The sequence below is a fragment of the Aphidius gifuensis genome, linkage group LG3 (genome assembly GCF_014905175.1).
Source record: "Aphidius gifuensis isolate YNYX2018 linkage group LG3, ASM1490517v1, whole genome shotgun sequence".
Classification (NCBI taxonomy): Eukaryota; Metazoa; Arthropoda; class Insecta; order Hymenoptera; family Braconidae; genus Aphidius; species Aphidius gifuensis.
This window is the reverse complement of record NC_057790.1, coordinates 11,011,514-11,037,446: the sequence shown is the minus strand read 5'-3', so window position 1 is coordinate 11,037,446 and position 25,933 is coordinate 11,011,514. Positions and strand designations below refer to the sequence as shown.

General features: G+C 26.2%; 2 protein-coding genes across 2 annotated transcripts; both read left to right on the top strand.

Annotated features, from left to right (window-relative positions):
* Positions 1–3,888: 3,888 nt before the first annotated feature.
* Positions 3,889–14,363, top strand: LOC122850881. The gene is made up of 6 exons (XM_044149939.1): positions 3,889–3,949; positions 12,996–13,181; positions 13,264–13,358; positions 13,575–13,664; positions 13,752–13,980; positions 14,050–14,363. Exons 1-6 carry the CDS (start codon positions 3,889–3,891, stop codon positions 14,361–14,363), a joined length of 975 nt encoding a protein of 324 aa, XP_044005874.1.
* Positions 14,364–15,041: 678 nt separating this feature from the next.
* LOC122850880 lies at positions 15,042–25,933 on the top strand. Its single transcript, XM_044149938.1, has 7 exons — positions 15,042–15,183; positions 15,283–15,390; positions 15,461–15,954; positions 16,431–16,696; positions 16,898–18,207; positions 18,280–18,780; positions 25,920–25,933. Exons 1-7 carry the CDS (start codon positions 15,042–15,044, stop codon positions 25,931–25,933), a joined length of 2,835 nt encoding a protein of 944 aa, XP_044005873.1.

Here is a 25,933-nt window from a genome sequence, read left to right as displayed (position 1 = left end):
ATTAAAATTGACCTTGAAAATATTCAACATAATAATGAGTAAAATTAAAATTTAAAAATTTATATCAGTCATTTTTTTTAAAATTAATATTATCTTGTTTAAAATTTGACCTCGAATATTTAAAATTTAAAACTAATATAAAAATTATTAATTAAATTCTTTATAAAAGGATATAATATATATTTATAATTTTATAAAATTTTGATGAATTTGCGCCACTCATTGAATATTTCCAGCATATTGCAGGAGTAGCATCCACCATAAGATCATTTGGCCTTGAGCGTTTCCACATGGCATATATTTGAATGCGCCATTGAAACTCACATATACATACAGTGGTTATCATGTCACCTGGTCCTTGGCACGAGGCAAATGACAATAGCCAACTTGATTTCCCATCTCCATTACTTAATTGACAATCCAAGACATATATATCACACATGTCCCATTGACCATAATATTTTTTCCTGCCTCCAAATTTACCATCATGTTGGGAAGTATTGGAGTACTCATTATTATTATTTATTAAATGCAAACAAGTTAATTTTATTTTGCATTTAATTTTATTATCACTTATCATTTTATTATTTACCAATTTGGATTTTATTTTATTTTTGTGTTTATTTCTGGCACAATCTATTTTGTATTGTTGACCAGTATTTATTTTTCCAATATTATTATTCATGACCTTGAAATGAATTTTCTTTTCACTGACATTTAAATTATTATTATTAATATTATTTTTACACATATTATTATCACAAATTACTTGGTGATAATTATTTATTTTATCAACACAATTGTTGTGATTTTCATGCACAATATTTAATTCATTTCCATGGTAATTATTTGTTTTTTCAGTGTATTCATTGTGATTATTATTCACAACATTTATTAATTTATTTTTATTATCAACAATCGGTGCTGGATTTTGTTGATCACAAATTATTATTTCACCATGACTGTTGTGATTTTCATACATAACGATGATTTTATTTTTATTTTTACATACGTTATCAACACTTTTATTTTCACATATGTTATCAACAAAATTTAATTTATTTTGTTGATTACAATTTATTTTATCATTTTGATTATTGTGGTTATTCATCACAACATTGAATTTATTTTTATCTTGATTATCAACAACTATTGATTGGTTTTGTTGATCACAAATTATTTTATCACGGTGGTCAGCATCTTTTGAGGTATAACCCCCCTGCTGATCACTTATTTTATCCATGATTTTTTCTTTTTCTTCTTCTTCTATCATGTTTTTTATTATTGCATGCATTATAACCTTAAACTCTTCACCACCATGCATTTTATGATATTTTTCATCATACAAGTAGAAATTCATGTTGCATCGCATGAATTTTGATACATCCATATTTGATACGTGCAACCACACAGTAGCACCTGAACATATTCTTTGAATCAATGCCAGTTCTTTTATAGACGCTGTGATACATTTTACTTGTTTTATAAATTCATTTATTGTTTCATTAAATCTTTTGATATCTATTGTTCTATCTATTATCTCAATTAATTCTTCAATAATATCTATTTGATTCAATACTGCATCTTTATTTTGAATATCATCTTTTCCAATTATTATTAGCTTACATGCTGGCCACGTTTTCACTACAAATGATATTACTCGTTCCATTTTATTTTATTTTTTATATTTTACACGAACAATTATTTCAATATTTCAATTATTATATTATCAATTATTTTAAATCACATATTATTTGAATGAAAATATTTTGTTTAATTTTCATGTATTATTTTATCATACAGTACATTTATTATTATTATTTTCTGATGAAATCAGGCGTGCCCAACGCTTGGTTGCCACGTGTATCCAGATTTTATTATTATTTTTATTTTTCTGATGAAATTTTCACAAATATGGCGTGTTCAACACTTCGTTGCCACGTACATACAAATTATTATTATTATTGATTACTCACAAGATTTGTTGATTTTTCTCCAATTTATATGCAAAAATTTTTCTCAACAATTTTTATTTTTAATTTAATGTAATGTATTTTATGCTTTTTATCACTTTGCACATCAATACTTCTCTTCTCACTCTCGTGATTGAGATTATAATTTTGAGCCAATTATATGTACTCACGACTGAATTTTCACAATTTTATCAATTTCTTTCTTTTATCAAATATTTATCTTTCTTTTTCTTTCTTTTCTCACCTCGTGGTTTGAGCTGTTAGTTGGAAACCTAATTATGAAATTTGGTCACAACTAAAATTTATAGTTATTAATTTATATAAATTATTACTCTTTTTTTTCACCGCGTGGTTTTAGAAAGCCAAGAAGTTGGGGAGCCAATTCAGAAATTTAGTTTCCTCACTTTACTTATTTTATAATTTAATTTAATTTCAAACAGTAATTTAAAAGATAGACACGAAATTTATATTTAAATATTAATAATAATGAAACAATTTATTTAACAATTAGACTATAATAATTTAACGATACACAATATATATATTACTGGTTGTGAGGTGGCATAGCCACATCACCAATACAAATTTATAAGTATAGTTCCGACGCACCGTTTGGCTTGGTGGCCGGACTAGAAGCGAAGAGAGCGGAGTCTCAAGCAACAAGACGGAGTGAGGGTTATCGTACCCACACATAGATACATATTAAACACCTCACTGACTATGTCACATGACATGTCAGTGTGGTGGGAGACATTAAATATTCTATCTCGCTACAATATTATAACTAATCAATAAATTTAAGAATTTCTATCATAATTTTTAATGACTGAATGAACATAATAGTTCACTCGGAATGAGAGCGAAAAAGACAACTAGTCAAAAATATATTCATGCAACGAGGGATCTTTCAATTACTATTTATTAGAATTACTAAAGAAGTCTCACTTCCCTGTGCGTACAATAACACACATCTTTTTTTTTATTCTTAGGCTTTTTACGAATAATACCTGGTATTTTTTTAGTCAAATTAAATGGTGCTGCTAGATTGTTCTAAAAATTCCAAAAAATAACAATAAATTAGAAATTTAATAATAAAATTATATAGTTATTATTATTAGTAAAAAACACATACCCTTTAACATAAACCATAACTTTTTCAATCATATTTTTAAATACTTTTTCAAATGCAATGTCAAAAACAGATTCTTTAACAACTGGGAGTCGATCATCAACAAATGGTCCACAAAGTATCAATACATTTATCTCATTTTCAGCAAAATATTCCATTAATTTAATCAATGGCTCCATGTCAAATATATCAGGATAAGTAAATGGTCCTGATGCAACAATAATTTGTAATTGTTCTTTAAGTTTTGGTAATGATAAAACTGGTGGTTTACAAGTTGACAACATTTTCGTTACAATAAAAAGATCAGATGTTGGATTTTAACCCTTAACAGCAACAAATTTATCTGTTGAAGCATAAGGAATATGGACGTTTGAATTATTCTTAAACGATTTAGTTTGTATTGTTGTTACTATTTACTAAGCTATTTATTATTTATACTTGAGTCCAAGAAGCCAAGAAGACTAGGTTATGTTAACTTGAGTGTCAGCAGACAGCAAGTGTCAGCAGACTGAGAGTACCACCGGTAGATGTCTATCGAAATATGTTGGTAAAGCAAATTATTATTTTATCTAGAAAGTATTTTAGGAATAATCGTCGTTCGTTCTTTCAGATATTCATGTAAACTATATATATACATAACTCCAATTTATGAATGTCGGAAAACTGTTTAAAAAATATTTAAATAACTTATACAAATGTTATAAAATATATTAAATAATTAAGACAGTAATATAATGAAATTTATGAGACATAATATTTTAATAAGATTTCAAACTCATGAATATAATGCACATGGAAACACATATCTACAATGAAAATGTTCAGCCATTATCAATTAATAATACAAGTAAATATATGAAGTAAAACTGAACTTCTATCTTGTTTATATAGTTGTCATTTGATCATTTGGTAATTTCATTGGTTCAAAGAATTATATCTGTTTGATACTTGGATATTCCAGACATTTTCAAGTTGGCACATTGAAGAATAAATCATTCATAATACATTTATCAATATCACATTCATCAACAATTAGATTCAGATAAACATTATTGGTGATTGATCTTTTTTTCAATAACTTATATTGATACACATATTATAAAATAATCAAAATCCTATATGCGAATAAAAGTCGAATTATTCAAAGCATAAACTTCAGTAATTGGATTGTAGTATGATTTCATGTACCTATTTTTTAAATACTGGCAAAAACTATTGCGTTGAATCTCAAAACTGCATTAATAGTTAATAATAAATTGTAAAATTAGCAAAATAAATTCATGAAATTAATCGTGCAACAATAAATATATCTTAAATGGTGTTAAGGGAAAATGCATAAAATCAATGTACCTAGAAGAATAAATCAACTAAAAAATAGGTAAAATAACGGCATTTTTAATACTACGTGATGTATAAATTGAAGAAAGTAAGTTTTAAATGGACTTCAAATGAATCTGACCTCACACAAAACCCCGCTTCGAACAATCCTACAATATATCACTAGACAGCTTTTTCCAATAGAAATTCAATTAGTCACGACTGTGGGGACTTTTATATTTATAAGTTTACTTATGTCGGACAGAACCTTTTCGGCGCTCACGTCCCCAAGCCCTTACAACGTACTGATTACCAACTCACGTAAAATACTGTCATGAGAATACTGTCACGTAAAATACTGTCGTGAGAGTATTTTACACGCATTGTGAAAATTACTAATTATTTTAAGAAACTAAGCGATGAAATTACTAATTAATTTTTTTGGCTACGTCTTTTACTCAGCTATATTTGCCGTAATTAACAAACTAAAAAACTATTGGCAAATGTATCTAAGAAAAAGATGTAGTCAAATAAATTAATTTGCAGTTTAAATTATTTCCTCAGCCATTTGACACAATAATTTTATTTTAGTATGGCAAAATTAGCTAGGGAATTAATGAACACTATTAATTAATTGATTTGCTTACATGTCTTCATTAGCTATTTTTGGAATAATAAATGAAAAAGCTATTGGCAAATAGCTAAGGAAAAAGTCTAGCCAAATAAACTTATCAATCGTTATTAATTTCTTTGCTATATTTGCCATAAAATAATTTAAAAAATTGTGGCAAATATATAATTTAATTTGTCACTATACCAATTCCACAGAAATATTCGCTATAAAAAATTAATATAATTACTACAAACGGCTGAGGAATTATTAAGACTACAAATTAGTTCATTTGACAACATCTTTTTCCTAAATTCGCTAATAGCTCTTCAACTTATTATTTATAGCGAATAAAGCTAAGGAAATGACGAAGCAAAAAAAAATAAATTAGCAATCTACATTAATTTCTATGCAATGTTTTCCATAACAAATTAAAATATTATTGGCAAATGGCTGAGGAATCAATTCAGAGTGGAAATTTATTTATTCGGTTTCACCTTTTTCTTACCAATTTGTCTATATTTTTTTTATATGATGATGATGATGATGATGATGATCGTCTCTCTATTATATCACTCAATTATTGTTAATATATAATATAAAAAAAAAACAATTTATTGAAAAGAAAAATCTTTCTTTTTCTTGAAAAAATTCAAATATATAATTCAACACTACCCAGGTAGAAAAGTATGTGTCGCGCCCGACTTAATAAAGTCGGAGGAAAGTCGGGATTTCAGTCGGGCCGACGTCGGATATTCTGTTAAATTCCCTTAAAGTAAAAAATTTAGAATATCGATTGCATTTTCCAAAAGAAACTAAATTGTTGATAGATAGACTATTTACGTTTGTAATTTGTTTCTAATCATTCTAATCATAAATATTTTTCAATAGATTAAGCATAAGTTTTTGTTTTACTCGAATTAACAATAAAATGACATCTTGAGGTCATAGTCGAGATTTTAGACGACATTTAGGAGAAAACGGTTCTCATCCAATTATTGTACATCGAAAATACTAAGCCTGCTGTTTTACCGGCAGGCTAGCGACGAGTAATTTTGAATATGCAACTTTAACAATCATGTTCATGTTTGGATCGGTTTGGATTAAAAACAACAAGTTTAATAAATAAAAAAATCGTCTTGAATATCGTATTAGAATATAATTACCGATTGTTTTAACATCTGTATATTGTATTGTTGACACAGGTATATTACTATTATGATTATTATCATAATCATGTAGGAAATAAGGTAGCTAACCATACTGCTTTTCCTTGAACATTTTTATTCATTTAATAAATAAAGTACATGTAAATTTATTTATCAAAAATAAAAATGTCCAAGGAAAAGCAGTAGCTAAGGAAAAGATGTAGCTAAGGAATTGAGGTTGCCAAAAAATTGTTTTTTAAGGAAATAATGTTGCTTAAAATATAATTTTTTGGCAACCTCATTTCCTTAGCTACATTCTTTTCTTAGCTACTGTTTTTTGTTAGACATTTGTATTCTTAAAAATTAAATTTACATGTATTTTATTTCTGAAATAAGTAAAAATATCGAAGGAAAAGCAGTAGCTAAGAAAAAGATGTAGCTAAGAAATTAAGGTTGCCGAAGAATTATGTTTCATGGAAATAATGTTGCTTAAAATATAATTTTTTAGCAACCTTAATTCCTTATCTACATCTTTTCCTTAGCTACTACTTCCTGGACTTTTATTTTTGAAAAGAAAATTACATGAAATTTAAATTTTAAGAATACAAATGTGCAAGAAAAAGTAGTAGCTAAAGAAAAGATGTAGCTAAAAATTACAGTTGCCAAGACAGTTATATTTTAAGCAACATTATTTCCTTGAAACATAATTCTTTGGCACCCTTAATTTATTAGCTACATCTTTTACTTAGCTACTGCTTTTCCTTGGACATTTTTTATTTATTTTATAAATAAAATAGATGTAAATTTGTTTTTTAAAAATACTTATGTCCAAGGAAAAGCAGTAGCTAAGGAATTAATCTGGCTAAGGAATTGAGGTTGCCAAAAAATTATGTTTCAAGGAAATAATTCCTGAGTCACATTAATTCCTCAGCTACATCTTTTCCTTAGCTACTGCTTTTCCTTGGACATTTTTCATTTATTTTATAAATAAAATACATGTAATTTTTTTTTTTTTAAATACAAATGTCCAAGGAAAAGCAGTAGCTAAGGAATTAATGTGGCTAAGGAATTAATGTTGCCAAAAAATTATGTTTCAAGGGAATAATTCCTTAGTCACATTAATTCCTTAGCTACATCTTTTCCTTAGCTACTGCTTTTCCTTGGACATTTCTTATTTATTTTATAAATAAAATACATGTAAATTTATTTTTTAATAATATAAATGTCCAAGGAAAACAGACTAAAGAAATGTAACTTAAATTAAAATTATAAAGAATTATATTTTACGCAATATTATTTCCTTGAAAGATAATTCTTTGGTAACCTTAATTCCTTAGCTTCATTTTTTCCTTAGCTACTGCTTTTCCTTGGACATTTTTAATTTTTTTTATATGATGATAATATGATTATCAGGTTAGTGGCTGGGTCTAAAAGAAATCAATGAAAAACGATCCTGAGCTCCATGGGAAATTTTTTCTTCATTATTTCTCCAGGTTCATGTTCAATCTGATAGACAGCACACTACCAACGACTTGAAGATGTTGACAGATCCACTGTGTATACTTAGAGAATGCGGTATGCTGTGTACGGAATAGTGTCAATAGCAGCGTCCAATGTAGTATGCAGTGTGGGTGTAGTCGGTGTGTTTTAAACAAATGTCAGGTTATTCAGAAATTCTGACAAACTGTTATCAATAATAAACCGCATGCTGCAATTGCACCGCATACTATTCAAACTAATTTTTGAGCGTAACCACGCACGTTTTTTTTTGGCACCATAATGATAATAGTTCGTGATGCCTGTTTTTGATTGGTCAACTTCAATCGTAAATATCTTGAAAGTGAAGCTTCGCAGAAAAAAAAAAAATAAGCGTGTTGCGAGTACGCGCGGGGGAAGTGAAACTTCTTTCAGAGTAGTTTCATGTCACGCTGAATATTAATAATAATAATAATATCAATAATAATAATAATAATAATAATATTAATCCTGACAATAATATTCGAATATAAATATTATTAGTTAATAATAATTATTAGTATTTATATTTCGAATATTATTATTATTATAAATTTAATATTTATATCGACACATTAATGGAAGAAGGGCGTAAGTGCCATTTTTAGGAATTTTTTTTTTCTAAAAAGAAAAGGGCGTGAGTTCGGGCTTTGCATCTAATTTTAAGGCTTAAAGAAAAAAAAAGTGCGTATGTTCAGGGACTTACGCCTTTTTTCCATTCTCAAAATCATCCTTTATAAAAAAATCACTTTATTTCAACTAACTTCACACTGAAAGGTTTTTATTTTTGTTTATTATGAAGTTAGTTGTAATAAAGTGATTTTTGTTTTTTTTTTTTTATTTTTATTTTTCCTGTCATACAGTTTCAGAATCTTGAGGTGATAAGTCGTTCAATTTAGTTTAGATTCGGTGTGTATATTCCGTTAATTTTTTTTTTTTTTCGTTTATTTTTTTAGCTGTTTAGTATGTTAGGATTTTTAGAATTAGATTTATGAGTGTATATTCGGTTATTTTTTTTTAGCTGTCAATTTAGTGATTTGTGTTAGTTGTTTCTTTTTAGTATCCATTTAGCCGGTTCGATTTAGGTGTGTATATTCGGGTATTTTTTTTTTTTTTTGTTTATTTTTTTAGCTGTCAATTTAGAAATTTTACGGGGTTGAAATTAGTAATTTGGATTAGATTTTGTGTTAGTTGTTTTTTTGTATTTATTTAGCCGATTAGATTTAGGTGTGTCGGTTTTTTTTTTTTTTCTTGGTTATTTTTTAGCTGTCAATTTAGTATGTTAGGATTTTAAATTAGAATTGAGTTTTGGAATTGGTTTTAGATTTAGTTTGAGAATTAGCTTTTCATATTTATTTTTTTAAATTAAGTTTTATTTTTTTTATTCGTTTCTTTTTTAGTTTTATTTTTTCAGTTTTTAGTTTTTTTTAATTTATTTTTTTTTATTTTGTGTTTTATATTGTGTGTTAGTTATTTTTTTTTTAGAATTCATTTAGGCCGGTTAGTTAGAGTTAGGTGTATATTCGGTTTTTTTTTATTTTTTTTTTAGCTGTCAATTAGGTATGTTAGGATTTTAAATTAGAATTTAGTTTTGAAATTGGTTTTTAGATTTAGTTTTGAGAATTAGCTTTATATTTATTTTATTAAATTGAGTTTGTTTTTATTCGTTTCTTTTTTAGTTTATTTTTTTCAGTTTTAGTTTTTTTTTTTTTGATTTATTTTTTTTTTTTTTTATTTGGTGTTTTATTTTTTTAGATTGTGTGTTAGTTATTTTTTTTAGTATTCATTGAGTCGTTAGATTTGGAGATTGTGTGTATATTCGGTTTTTTTTTTTGGTTATTTTTTTAGCTGTCAATTTAGTATGTTAAGTTCTAAATTAAATTGAGTTTGGAATTGGTTTTTAGATTTAGTTTTGAAATTAGCTTTTTCATATTTATTTTTTAAATTGAGTTTATTTTTTTATTCGTTTCTTTTTTAGTTTTTATTTTTCAGTTTTAGTTTTTTTTTTAATTTATTTTTTTTTTTTATTTTGTTTTATATGTGTTAGATTATTTTTTAGAATTCATTGAGTCGGTTAGATTTAGGCGTGTGTATATTCGGTTTTTTTGGTTATTTTTTAGCTGTCAATTGGTATGTTAGAATTTTAAGTTAGAATTTAGTTTTGAAATGGTTTTAAATTTAGTTTGAAATTAGTTTATATTTATTTTATTAAATTGAGTTTTATTTTTTTTATTCGTTTCTTTTTTAATTTTATTTTTTCAGTTTTTAGTTTTTTTTAATTTATTTTTTTTTATTTTGTGTTTTAGATTGTGTGTTAGTTATTTTTTTTTTAGTATTCCGATTAGATTTAGGTGTGTATATTCGGGTTTTTTTTTTTTTTTTTGTTTTTTTTTTAGCTGTCAAATCAGTGTGTTAGGTTTTTAAATTAGAATTTAGTTTTGATTTAGTATTTGAAAATTAGCTTTCAGCTTTTAATTTATTAAATTGAGTATTTATTTTTATTTTTCATTTTTTTTTAGTTTCTTTATTTCAGTTTTAGTTTATTAGTGTGTCATATTTAAGTTTAGTTTTTGGGATTTATTTTCTTTTAATTTAAAATTTTTTTTTTTTCTGTTTAGCATTCATGATAGGTTTGTTTTATTGTGAAGTTAGTTAAAAGTGTTTTCAATTTTTTTTAGTTTGTTATTTTTGCTTTTTTTCTGTCATAAAGTTCTTAGATCTTGAGGTGATTAGGCATTTTATTTATTTAGTTTTATTATTTTTTTTTTTTCGTTTAGAGAAATATTTTTTATTTATTTATTAGTTTAATTTATTAGTTTATTTTATTTTTTTAATTTATTCAGTGATTTCGGTTTCAATATTCTACTTTTTCAATTTAGTTTTTCGGATTTAATTTTTTTTTTTGGTATTTTTTTTAGCTGTCATAACTAGATAACAATTTCGTATGTGATATTTAGGTTTTTAGTCTTGAATTTAGTTTTGAATTTAGTTTTAGATTTAGTATTTGAAAATTAGCTTTCCGGTTTTAATTTATTAAATTGAGTATTTTTTTTTTTTTTTTTTTTTTTTTTTTTTTTTTTTTTTTTTTTTTTTTTTTTTTTTTTTTTTTTTTTTTTTTTTTTTTTTTTTTTTTTTTTTTTTTTTTTTTTTTTGCTTCCATGATAGGTTTGTTTATTGTGAAGTTAGTTAAAAGTATTTTTCAATTTTTTTTTTTAGTTTGTTATTTTGCTTTTTTTTCTGTCATAAAGTTCTTAGATCTTGAGGTGATTAGGCGTTTTATTTATTTAGTTTTATTATTTTTTTTCGTTTAAGAGAAATATTTCTTATTTATTTATTAGTTTAATTTATTAGTTTATTTTATTTTTTTAATTTATTCAGTGATTTCGGTTTCAATATTCTACTTTTTAAATTTAGTTTTTCGGATTTAATTTTTTTTTTTGGTATTTTTTTTAGCTGTCATAACTAGATAACAATTTCGTATGTGATATTTAGGTTTTTAGTCTTGAATTTAGTTTTGAATTTAGTTTTAGATTTAGTATTGGAAAATTAGCTTTCCGGTTTTAATTTATTAAATTGAGTATTTTTTTTTTTTTTTTTTTCGTTTCTTTTTTCGTTTCATTTTTTTAGTTTTAGTTTATTTGTGTGTCAAATTTGGGTTTAGTTTTGAGATTTAGTTTTTTTTAATTTAGATTTTTTTTTTTTGTTTTTTTTTTTCTTTTTAGCCTTCATGATGGGTTTGTTTATTGTGAAGTTAGTTCAAAGTGTTTTTCAATTTTTTTTTTTAAGTTTGTTATTTTGCTTTTTTTTCTGTCATAAAGTTCTTAGATCTTGAGGTGATTAGGCGTTTTATTTATTTAGTTTTATTATTTTTTTTCGTTTATGTGAAATATTTTTTATTTATTTATTAGTTTAATTTATTAGTTTATTTTATTTTTTTAATTTTCGGTTTTAATTTATTAAATTGAGTTTTATTTATTTATTTTTTTTCGTTTTTTTTTCAGTTTTATTTCTTTAATTTTGGATTTTTAGTTTGCCATATTTGAGTTTAGTTTTTAGGATTTTATATTTATTTTTTTTTTTGTTTTTTTTTTTTTCCCGGTTTCAAATGAATTTTTTTTTTTTTTTTTGTTTCTTTTTTAGCTGTCAATTTAGTATATTATATTTAGGTTTTTAGATTAGAATTTAGTTTTATTTATTTTTTTGGTTTATTTGAATTATTTTTTATTCATGTATTAGTTTATTTTATTTTTTTATTTCATACAGTGATTTAGATTTTTTTTGTCATTGTATATTTAGTGCGTCATATTTGTAAAATTAATTTTTCGGATTTAATTTTTTGAATTGATGTTTTTATTATTTTTTTTTCTGTTTCTTTTTTAGTTACAGTACAGAAGACATAAGCTGATCGAGATTATCAAGCTAATTAAGATTTTTAATTATCCTCAAAATATTTTTAATTGAGTGACTCAATTTTTGAAAATTTTGAGGTAAATTATTTTTTATTTAATTTTTTCGTATTAATTTTTAAATCACGTTCGGGTATCGTTATTGATTATCGGTATTAGTTTTATTGAATAAGTTTTTTTTCAATTACCAGCGATTGAATATTGATAATCATAAAGTGTGTGTATATCATGGCTGAATTAGATGAAAGTTATTTTACATCAAATGAAGAGTTAAACAATCTTCAGCCAGAAGAGAAGATGATGTAAGTGGATATATTTTATATATATGTTTTTAAATTATGATTTAAATTTTTAAATCTTCTGATCTTTTTTATTTAAGTGAATTGACAGGATTTGTAGCGTCAATTGATGGTGATTTAAAAACCGTCACTAACCCTAAAACGAAAAACGTATTCATTTTTTAAATTTGTTTTATCAAACAAGAGTCAAAAATTAGAATTATTTTGTGGAATGATACAGCTATCAAGTATTCAACTATAATAAAATTGGGAATGGTATTCAGTAAATATATAGAATCTGTTGTGTTGAACTAATAATAATTATTTCAGATTATCGAAATTAACGGTGGGACAATGAAAACCTCGAATCCCAAATTTCGTAAACAAAATGAACGTATTCATATCCTTGAATTTAATGCACAGCCATCAAGTGTAATCACAGTGCATAATTTTTTCAGTGATTCTCATACAAATGATTATACATGTATTGAATTATGTGATGTTATGCTTGATGACCATCTCTATATTGGTTGGATATTTATTTTATCAGATACTTTAGAATTCTTTTTAAATTTCTTTAATTTGATGTATATTTTATAAATTTTTTTATGGTTTGTAGCTGTTACCGGATTTATAAAAACAGCTTTCATGAAGATGGATACTGATAATTCTTCCTATGGAATGGGAATAATAACTGATGGTCGTTATAAATTATGTGTTCATATTGTAAACTATGTACATACTGAAGAATTGACAGTTCGAGGACAAAAAGTAAAAGTTAAAGGATTCATGAACAAGTCAGAAGGTAAATTGAATTTTTTTATTAAGGAAGTTATTATTAAATTCCAGTTTATTTATATTTATATTTCAATATTATTTTCATACAGTTGCAGTTGGCGCTAGCACTTTTAAGGTAGAAGGAATGTCTGATATCGAAATATGTGAAGGTGAATTAATGCCAATGTTGCAACTCAAAGCTGCTGTAACTTCCGTTACAACAAATAAACGTGTCAAAAATAATGATGATACAAACAATTGAATAATGAAAATACAAATATATATGTTTTTGTATTACATCAATAAATAAATTAATTTTTGTTCGATAAATGTTTTGTTTGAATCAAGTTTAATAATACAATAATTTGAAAATTATTTTCATTAGGTAAATAATTATTTTACATTTTTTTTGTAATTTCAGAATAGATTCTACAGGTTTTTTGAATATCAAAGTTCAATTACCAGAACGATTATTAAAATGATGAGATCCACATCAGATGATATAATACAAGTTAGTTCATTTCATTTTTTTCGTTGTTATATACATAATTTATACTAATAGCCATTCATTTATTGTTTTTAATATAATTAATTGTAGATTTGTTCAAATAAGATACATGCAAAACGACATGAAATCTTCGATTTTAACCTACTAACATCTACTGTTACTCATAAAGATGAAAGTGGTCGAAAGATGACGAAAAATGGGCTAATGAGATTAATAAAAAATGAATTCACAAATTTTCAATGTACCGAACATTATAATCATGAATCAGGTTCAGAAACTATTGAATATGAACAAGATTTTACTGGATGTTCTAAACATGGTGATTGTTACATTCATAAATTTTCAATTAATTTCAGTTGATAATTGTGTGTTTAATTGTGTGTTTCAGAATTGAAGAAATTGAAAAAAAAAATAAAAGAGAGTATGACAAATGATTTAGTTTGTATGGTATGTTCCAAAGGTTATTTTGCAATAATACGTGATGAATTTTCAAATGCCATTCGATGTTCATTTTGTCACATATGCTTACCAAATAGTGTTGATCTTGAAGAGGTAGGGAACAGAATCAAAAACATTCAAAAAGAACATTTACAAGAATGCAATGCTGGTTATCTAATACCAGTAACCGTTTATCAATATGTTTTAAAATTGTTGTTCGTCTGTCAACCATGTTCATCTTCTATTTCAATTGAAATATATTAAAATGAAATGTTTTTGTAATAGTAATAATTTGTTAGCTAAATTTTAATGATTAATAAATTATTTTTCATCTGATGCTGTTGACTTATATTCATTTAATTAACATTACAAGATTTTAGTAATTATTGGCATATAAGTAAAAATCTATTTTGAATGAACCACTATCAAAATGATTATTAAATATATATTTTTTTTTCAGGTGACATTTTTTTTCCATTTCGATTGTGATTTTTTTAAAATATTGTGATTTTGATGAAAATAAACTTGAATATTCATTCAAATTTAGAACGAGTTGTAAAATAAATTGGAAAAGCAAAAAATATATTACTACAATGGGTAGACGTAAAATAGTTCGATCGTTGGAAGAAGAACAACAACATATGTTAATCAAACGTCAAAACAAACAGCATATCAAAAATGTATAGGAGGAAAATTCGATTGAAAAATAATAATAATAATAATAATAATAATAATAATAATAATAATAATAATAATAATAATAATAATAATAATAATAATAATAATAATAATAATAATAATAATAATAATAATAATAATAATAATAATAATAATAATAATAATAATGTTGATGATGATGATGATAATAATAATAATAATAGCAACAATAATAGTGGCAGTAATAGCAGTTGTAGTATTATTTTGGAGAATTATATCGGAGCAATGGAACTTATTTGTCATCATTGCGGAGCAAAACATTTTAAAGCTGAAGACATATCAAATAAGAAAACTTCATTTAGTAGTTGTTGTAGTCATGGTGAAATTATGATTGATCCAATGCCAGAACCACCATTATTATTGAAAAGTTTGTTTGATGGGTCCCATATACTATCAAAACATTATCATGATAACATTCGATATTATAATAATACATTTGCTTTTGCTTCTTTTAATGCAAATTTAGTTAATTATAATAATAAACCAGGTCCATATTGTTTTAAGATACAAGGACAAATTTACTATCAAATAAATACGTCATTGTATCCGTCTGCTGAAGAGTCACCATCTTTCGGTCAATTTTTTATAATTGATCAAAATGAATCTATTAATATACGATGTAGTATGTTTTCAAATTTAAATAGAAATAATAGATGCGATCGAAACAGTTCTTCGGCAACATAATGTGTTTGCACAATCTTATCAAATGATGCATGAAGAATTAAGACAGGCAATGATTGATAAAGATGTTGACACAGAACCAGAGATGCAGTTATTATTTTCATTAAAACCTGGTTTAGATATTAGACGATATAATCCACAAAGAGTGAATGAAGTTGCAGCCGTCTTTACAACAACCGCTGATGGTGATATCCCAGAGTCTTATGTAACAATTCATAATAAACGAACCAAAACTCTACAATACTTGAGTTCAATGGATCCAAATGTTGAAGCTTTAGTTTATCCACTTTATTATCCGTATGGTACCAATAGTTGGAGCTCAACATTAACAAAAGTGAACAAACAAAAAAGAATATCAAGAGCTGCTTACATTAAACACAGAATAGCAATAAGAGATACTGATAATATTTTCTTAATGGGTGGACGATTATTTCAACAGTGGTTAGTCGACAATTTTGTTAAAATAGAAAAAGATAGAATAACTTTTTGCAAAAATAATAAAAAATCAATTCGTGCTGATACCTATCAAGGATTAATTGACCACTTACAGCAAAGAGCTGAAACAGAAAACTGTCAAGTTGGAAAAATAGTTGTTCTCCTTCATCGTTTACTGGATCGCCACGTAATATGTTACAACACTATCAGGATGCAATGGCAATAGTAAGAAAATTTGGCAAACCAGATTTATTCATTACTATGACATGTAATCCTAATTGGCGTGAAATCAAGGAAAATATATTGCATGGTCAAACAGCATCAGATAGACCTGATATTGTTTCACGAGTTTTTCATTTAAAAAAGAATAAATTAATTGATATTATTGTCAATCAAAAATTATTCGGAGATGTTCTTGCATACGTGTACGTTATTGAATATCAAAAACGTGGTCTTCCTCATGTTCATTTATTGATAACGTTAAAACAAAATAATAAGATTACAACAACTGTCTCTGTCGATAAATTCATTGCTGCTGAAATCCCAAATCCATCTGATGATCAAATACTTCATAAAATAGTCATGAAGAATATGATCCACGGACCATGTGGTGATTGGTGTAAGAATAAAGATGGTATATGTACAAAACATTTTCCAAAAAAATTTCAAAATGAAACACTGATAGACGAAAATGGATATCCCACATATAAACGTAGAAATACTGGAGTATATAAACGAATAAACGGAGAAGCTGTTGATAATCGGTATGTCGTTCCCTATAATGCTACACTTCTAAAAATATTTAATTGCCACATTAACACTGAAATAGTATCAAGCATACAATCAGTTAAATATTTGTACAAATATATATATAAAGGCCATGATGCTGCGTGTTTCGAAATAACTAATAACACCCATGAAAAATATATCAATCATGATGAGATACATAATTTTATAGAAACCAGATATGTTAGTGCAGTTGAAGCATGTGACCGAATATTAGGAAGATCTCTACAAAAAAAAAGTCATTCAATTATTCGGTTACCAATTCATTTGCCTAATCAACAAAATGTTATTATAAATAATGATGATGCGGATACATTAAGAGCCGCATTACAAAAAAATACTATGCTCTTAGAATATTTTGCTTTAAATCAACGTGATGAAAATGCCAAAGAATATCTATATGCGGATATTCCATCACATTATGTTTTTAAAAATTTATCTGGTACTAAATCATGGGAAATTCGAAAACAGCAACACAATGTTATAGGAAGAATGTACGCTGTAAGTCCTCATCAAATGGAATTATTCAATCTTCGATTACTATTATTGACAGTTAAAGGAGCGACAAGTTATGAAAATCTACGGACGATCAATGGAAAAATCTATGATACTTATCATGCAGCATGTTTATCACTAGGGCTCATTGAAGACGATACAGAATGGGAACGTGCCATGACAGAAGGAGAAATATGGATGATGCCTCGACAGTTAAGACGATTATTTGTGAGTATTTTGATTCACTGTCAACCAAATGACCCAGGAAAATTATGGGAAAAATTCAAAGATGCATTATCACAAGATTTTTATAAAAGTTCAACATCAGAGAGCATAAAAAAAGCATATCATGAAATAAACGCTTTATTATGCAATGATAAACATATTCTCGATGATTTTCCAACTATGCCATCATTGTCTGAATTTGAAATAGTAGAAAATATTGAGGATAATATTGAAGAAATAGATCCAAGTCATCATGAAATAGGGGAGAGTCAATACAAGAAGCTGAATGTGAAGCAAAAAGAAATTGTTGATAGAATCATAGAAGTTGTCATGATGGGAGACGAAAAAAATAATTCAGAAACCTGTTATTACATTGATGGTCCAGGTGGATCTGGAAAGACTTTTGTTTACATTACTCTATACCATTTATTGAAAAGTAAAGGTAAAAAAGTTTGTACAATGTCATTTACAGGGGTTTCAGCAATACTACTTCCTAACGGAAAAACTGTTCATAAGACATTCGGCCTACCAGTTCCACTTTTTCCTGATTCAACATCACATATAAAAATTCAATCAAAAGAAGCACATATTATGAAAAATTATGACTTAATAATTTGGGATGAAGGTCCTATGGCACCACGATATTGCATGGAAATAGGCGATATGACTTACAAATATTTCATGAATAATGATTTACCGTTTGGTGGGAAAGTAATTTTGATAGGTGGTGATTTTAGACAGCTACTACCAGTTAAAGTTAATGCTACACGTAGTGAATTAGTAAATTTATCAATTAAATTTAGCCATCTATGGAAAAATTTTACAATGCTATCATTAACAGAAAATATGAGAACACTACCTGAAGAGAAAGAATTTTCAAAATATCTTCTAGATGTTGGCAATGGTGTTTTAAATGACAAAAACGATAATATAATAGCACCGGAACAATGCATAGCTGAAAATAATGAAGATATAGTAGAATCAATATTCAAAGAAATTATTAAAAATCAAAAATACGATGAACTTACAAAAGTAGCTGTATTAGCAGCACGAAATGTTGACGTTGATGAAATCAATTGTAAAGTTCTTAAATTATTTGATAAAAAAACGGAAAAGATATATCCAAGCATAGATAGTACAGAAAACTGTGATAATGGAGATATTAAAGATGCAATCTTACCAGAATATCTTCATTCATTAAATCCATCAAATTTTCCTCAGCATGAACTTAAATTAAGAATTAATTGTGTAGTTATGCTGCTTCGTAATTTGAGTATTGCTGAAGGTCTATGCAATGGAACACGATTACAAATACTAGAATTAGCTAATAATCTCTTAAAATGTAAGATACTAACGGGAGACAAGGCTGAAAGCATTGTATTCATTCATCGAATAACATTATATTGTGATAATGTTTTTCCATTTACATTTAAACGACGACAATTCCCAATCAAATTAGCTTTCGCGATGACTATAAATAAAAGTCAAGGACAGACTTTCGAAAAAATAGGTTTAGATTTACGTAAGAATGTATTCAATCATGGCCAATTATATGTGGCGTTCTCGAGAGTTCGAGCTTGGCAATCAATAAGAATTTTTTTGGACGAAAACGGGAAAATAATTTAATTAAAAACTATGTATATACAGAATTATATAAATAAAAGAAGATAAGATTTTTTTTATATGAAATAAATACAATTACGAAATTAATAACAGACCAAAATTCTAAATTAAAATACATATTTTTGTATGAAGTTTATTCATAGTGAGTTCTTGGTTTATCACGTTGTATTTTTGCCGAAAAAAAACTAGGTAGTAACCAGACAACACGTATAAATATTTTATTGGTATTAAGCAGTGATGGGTAATTCGACGATTTTCGGGGTATCATACAATCATACGTATGATACTACATAAAGTCTGCCCTCTTTTTTTATAAAATGAACTAAATGATTTATTAAATCTCACTCACACCACTGTACACGTCAAACTGTTTTTTTTTTTTATTACACGATAAATAATAAATAAATTCATCAACGTGTATAAAAAATTTTATTAGAATTAAAACATTATACGAGAAAATAATTTAACAGTTAATATTATGACTTCTTTAAAAAATTAGCTAAGGAGTTTGTCTGAAATATATTAAAGTGTGCCAATATGATGAAAGAAGTCAACTTGGCAAATAGGTCTCCCGGATTAATATAATACGTTCCTCATAAACAACGACAGGGAAATATATTGAGTGCTGTTAAATTATCCGTGTGATTATAATCTCATAATTGCTGTATTTATTATTATTTTTTTGCAAGCTAATCAAACTATCTTTTTTCTTGGCATTTCATGATGTTCCTTAGAACCTGTCAAAACCCTCCTTGCCTACATATCATGTCCATTATCTCATTTTTTTATTGTAATTTTTGAGATTATTCAAATAAAATACACACAATCATTTTTCGTTAGTTGATTTATTAATAAATATTAATAAATTCTTGAGATTACATATTATGTTGGATGTTGACATATTGTTTTTGGGCGCCAAATATGTGTACAATGGCGGATAGGGAAAATGGGGTCATTAAAATAGTTTAAAAAGTGAAATGTAGAGGCGCTCTTAATGTATGATACATGGCGTATGATAATGGAGATGTATCATACTGTATGATACAGTGTATGATACACCGGTATCATACCTACCCAACACTGGTATTAAGTCATATATGTAATACTACTATATTGCTAATATGGCCGCTTTGTGTCTCTGAAGGCAAGAGCGTCGACGATATTTCATATATGTAGTATTACATATATGGTATTAAGTATAGTTCATCGATACTCTTCTCTATGCTATACTCCACAACCGACCCTAAGGAACTTTTATTTGCAAGACCCCGTAAAGACACCCGTGCGAAGCACGGGCATGACCTAGTTTTTAATAAAAGATGAAGATTTGTAATTATTTTTATGTTTTTCGTATTGATAATAAATTATGTATAATTATCAGTAAACAATCAATAATTTAAAAAATCCTGCCATTAAATAAATTTCAAATAAAATTGAAAATATGCCTTTCATCTTTTATCAAAAATTATTTTGATAACGGGAAAAAAGGCGTAAATCCTTGGACATACGCCCTTTATCCTTTATCAAAGGTTGTTACGCCCATTTTCCCTTTTTTTTAAGTATTAAAATTAGATGAAAAACCCGAAAATTTATAAATTTGCATACGCCCTTTTCCTTTAAAATTGACGTTTTGGCACTTCATTCTTTTAATGCGACAATATAATTGATACCATCGATATTGATATATTGATATTATTGTTAATCATAATATTATTGAGTTATTATTATTTATAATAATATTATTCATATAAACCATAGTATAAATAAATAATAATTTCAAAAATATCATCGATGATATTAATAATATCAATATAATATTAGTAATAATAACAATAATATTATCGATTTATAATAATATCAGTGATAATAATATAATAATTAACATTGACAATAACATTTATATATAAATATTGATAATTATTAGTATTGATATTCAAAATATTATTATTATAGATATTATTATTAATATCAATATACTATTGTGAATAATTGGTAATATTATCAAATTATTTGTTATAATTATCATCATTTATATATATTTATAATAATTTTATTGTTATTATAATAATGATTCTTTAAACCGCGAGATAACTATTTATATACGTTTAAATGAATTTTTAAAAATCAATTATTGTAGTTGATTTTGTTTAATAATGTTTAAATAAAAAAAAAAAAAAGTCGCTCACGCATACACACATAGCAGCTGACGTTCCGAGTTTATATCCGCTGTTGCCGAGCGTATACCAGAGAGTATACCAGAGAGTATACCAGAAAAGTATACGTGACAGAAGTATATAGAGAAGCGTGTGACAGAGAGTAAACGCGAGCGTGTGACAGAGAGTAAACGCGAGCGCGTAACGCTAGCAGGGCCTCGAATTTTTTTGCTACCCTCCGTAAAGAAGTTTCACTTCAAAAAAAAAAATAACGTATATCTTGGAATTTTGCGTAGAATAACACTGTATAACTCACGTGCGCGAATTCGCTAACACCCGTATATATTCAATTTTATATTCCGTTTTTTTAATAGATTTTTTTCTATAAATATATATCCTATAATAATATATTATATTCTCATAATAAAATTAATGTTCATAATAAACACTATTTAAATTATTATTTAAAGATTTATCTTGATGATAACTAAATGGTTCTTCTATCAAATTCATCTTAAAGCACTTAAATCATCATGATATAATACATCAATAAATTTAACGTTACGATTTTGTAGATGTATTGTTTCAAAAATAATATAAATGATTACTTTATGATTATTTTTAATGGCGAGAAAATAAAAATTAAGGCTATGTTACGTGACGTACAAATATTGTTGTACGTTCGATATCTTGTTCATCATTAACTGCCTCAATACATTTCTCTGTATCTATTTGTAAATGAAATACACATTTGTCAATTGTTTGTGTCATCTTGTGCCTGGTAGTAAATTTGTTTATTCTGGTGTAAATGTATTATCAGTATAGGAATAACGAAGTTCACCAACTGAATGATCAACAATACCATTTGATCTAATATCAATACCAATACCAACACTTTTAATATGTCAACAAATGCAACCTCTATAAAATTATCTGTACGTCTTCATACAGCAACAACTTTTGGTGTAACATTATTTATTGATGATAAAAATGTTGCTTTTTATTAACATGTTGCACCACTATAACCAAATGAATCAATTACAATCAAACCACCATTCTATGGTATAGTTTTATCAACAGCAACAATATGTCTATTATTTGATGTCGGTACATCAGATTTTAGTGTATTAAAATGTAAGTCGTTAGTGTATAACACTAGCTTCCATGGCAACATCTTCAATTTTTTTATTTTCCAATAGATTTAAATTTTTAGTAATTGTATGTAACATAATAACTGCTTTGATACTACAAATGTTGATTTTTGAAGTGAAACTTCTTTACGGAGGGTAGCAAAAAAATTCGAGGCCCTGCTAGCGTTACGCGCTCGCGTATACTCTGGCGTTTACTCTTGCGTTTACTCTCTCGTATACTCTCTTGTAGACGTTCTCTCGTATACTTTCTGCTATACTCTCTGCTATACGCTCGGTCGCAAGCGGATAAAGAGAGGAGAATTACATAGAGAGAAGGGAAGCCGGCAAGCATTATACATGCACTATATATAGCGTATAAACTTGGAGCGTCAGCTGCTATGTGTGTATGCGTGTGCGACTTTTTGTTTGTTTATTTATTTAAATATTATTAAACAGTTCAACTGAGTTTAATACTTAAATAATTGATTTTAAAAAAAAAATCATTTGAACGTATCAAGCAATAGTTATCTCGCGGGTTTGAAGAATCATTATTATGATAACAATAAAATTATTATAAATATATATAAATGATAATCATAACAACAATAATTTTGATAATATTACCAATTATTCACAATAGTATTGATATCAATAATAATATCTATATTAATAATATTTTGAATATCAATACTAATAATTATCAATATTTATATATGAATGTTATTGTCAATATAAAATATTATTATTCATATTATTAATATCACTGATATTATTATAAATCGATAATATTATTGTTATTATTACTAATATTATATTGATATTATTATTATAGATGATATTTTTGAAATTATTATTTTATTTATACTATGGTTATATATGAATAATATTATTATAAATAATAATAACTCCAATAATATTATGATTAACAATAATATCAATATAATATTAGTAATAATATCGATAGTATCAATTATATCGTCGCATCAAAGAATGAAGGGCGTAAGTGCCAAAACGTCAATTTTAAAGGAAAAGACGTAGTGCAAATTTATAAATTTCGGGTTTTCATCTAATTTTAATACTTAAAAGCGAAAATGGGCGTAACAACTTTGATAAAATAAAACGTATGTTCAAGGATTGCATTATCAAATAATTTTTGATAAAAAGAACATACACCAATTTATTGAAATTCAATAATGCGGATTTGAATTATGATTGACGCGATTATTACATAATTTATTATCAATAAGAAAACATATACTATCTTTATTAAATGATTTTGAGAATAGAAGGCGTAAGTCCTGAACATACGCACTTTTTTTTCTTTTAAGCCTTAAATTGGATGCAAAGCGAAAATTTATAAATTCACTCACGCCCTTTTCTTTTAGAAAAATTCCTAAAAAATGGCACTTACGCCCTTTTCCATTAATGTGACGATATAAATAATAAAATTTATAATAATAATATTCGAAATATAAATACTAATAATTATTATTAACTAATAATATTTATATTTGAATATTATTGTCAGTATTAATATTATTATTCTTATTATTATTATTATTAATATTCAGCGTGACATTACTCTGAAAGAAGTTTCACTTCCCCCGCGCGTACTCGCAACACGCTATTTTTTTATTTTTTTTATATTTACAAATTTTGTTTAATACTTTTTATTTATCAAAAGAATATTTCGCATATATATGGTAATTTATTCACGAAAAACAATGTAAAACAAATTGATAATAAATTAGGTGTAATTCCATGTTTATGAACACGATATACACGTGTATATATATGGGGCATTCTTAGTCAAATCATGGGGTCATCTGCCTGACCCCTTACGATTTTGAAAATATGAGCTATTTTTGGTTGATTTTAAGCTGAAATTAAGCCTCTAATTTTTTAGATTTTTTCATTAATTTTTCTAGACTCCATCATCTTGAATATTACTATTTTTCCAATTTCTCAAAAAGGACCATTTTTTTTTTTCTGAATGTTTTTTCACAGAATCAGGTACACAATACACGCATTTTAAGCACAGCAAAAATCTGGGTCCAGAAATATAAATATTTCTTATTTATTTCTGAAAATTTTTTTTTTCAGCAAAAAAACTTTTTGTTTCCAGAAAAAAATTTTTTTTTTCCCAAAATGAATATAAGTTTATAATATATAAGTTTTTGATTTCAAAAAAATAAAATAAAACTAGATTTTCCCTTGGTAAATTTTCTGTTTTCGGCACTTTTGAAACTTTTTGCTGAAAATAAAAATTTCAAAAATAAAAAAATATTTATATTTCTGGACCCAGATTTTGCTGTGCTTGAAATGCGTGTATTGTGTACCTGATTTGTGAATTCAGAAAAAAAAGGTCCTTTTGAGAAATTGCAAAAAAGTGATATTCGAGATGATGGAGTAGAAAAAATTAATGAAAAAATCTAAAATTAGAGGCAATTTCAGCCAAAAAACAAAAATATATATTATAAATAAATGAGATGTTTGATAGTACTATTGACTTAAATATATATATATATATAAATGCACGTTGAATCTGCATTGTGAAATTGCATTTCAGTACGTTGCTCTCTTCTGCATCTAAGCATAAAAGCTGTCATATTGAAATTTCATCTCGATATGTAAACAAACACGGAAAAACACGAAGATAAACGAAAATATGATGGTATTGTATGTCCGTGTAGGGGCCATCTTGAACTTCGAAGCCTTCAAAGCAAACGACTATATAATATCAATTCAAAATGCGCACGCGTAGAGATACCCCGGCTCCCCGCACCTCAGGAAAAAAAATAATTTATCGATAGTCACCTGGGTAAAAACCTCTACAAAGAAAAATAGACATTGTCCCTAAGTCATGGATTAAAGAAATATCCATAAAAGGTTTAAGTACTATCGTGTGTTATTACCCACCCAGCCCTTTCAAGGACATCGATAATTTGGTGAAACAATGATCAAAACATAGCGCCAAGTGGTGGACCTATAAGGTGAAGATTACTGGAGGCTCAGGTAATTTTTTTTTAGACTATTATGATTCATAATTATAATTTAAACAAAAAACTATTCCTTCATTGAACAACGTGATCATTTTTCTCAAAACGATAAAAATTCCGTTCGTTTATCTTTATAATTGTTTATTTTTAAAATCGAAATAAATAATTTGTTGATTTAAACATTCAATAATCATCCATTCATTTAATTATATCTAATTATATATGATTCATTATCGATTCACGTGATTTGTTGATATTTTTATAAATTTATTTAAAAAAAATAAAGTAAATATAAAGTAAATAAACTAACTGTCATTAAAGATTTTTTAGTGACATTTGAAAGTGCCTTATTGCTTTATGAAAAACTAAAAAAAAGGCGACAAGTATGGATATTTATCTGGAAGTGAAAACACTCAGGCTAATAAAGCTAAAAGAAGTGAGCAGCTGCTTCGAACTTCTCAGCTTCGGGAAGAAGGAAAGTTAATATTATTATCACAAAAGAAATTATATCATTAATACCAAACATCACGTACGTAATAAAAACTAAATAAATAAAAATGTTGACATATTTTTCAGTCAATAGCTCATAA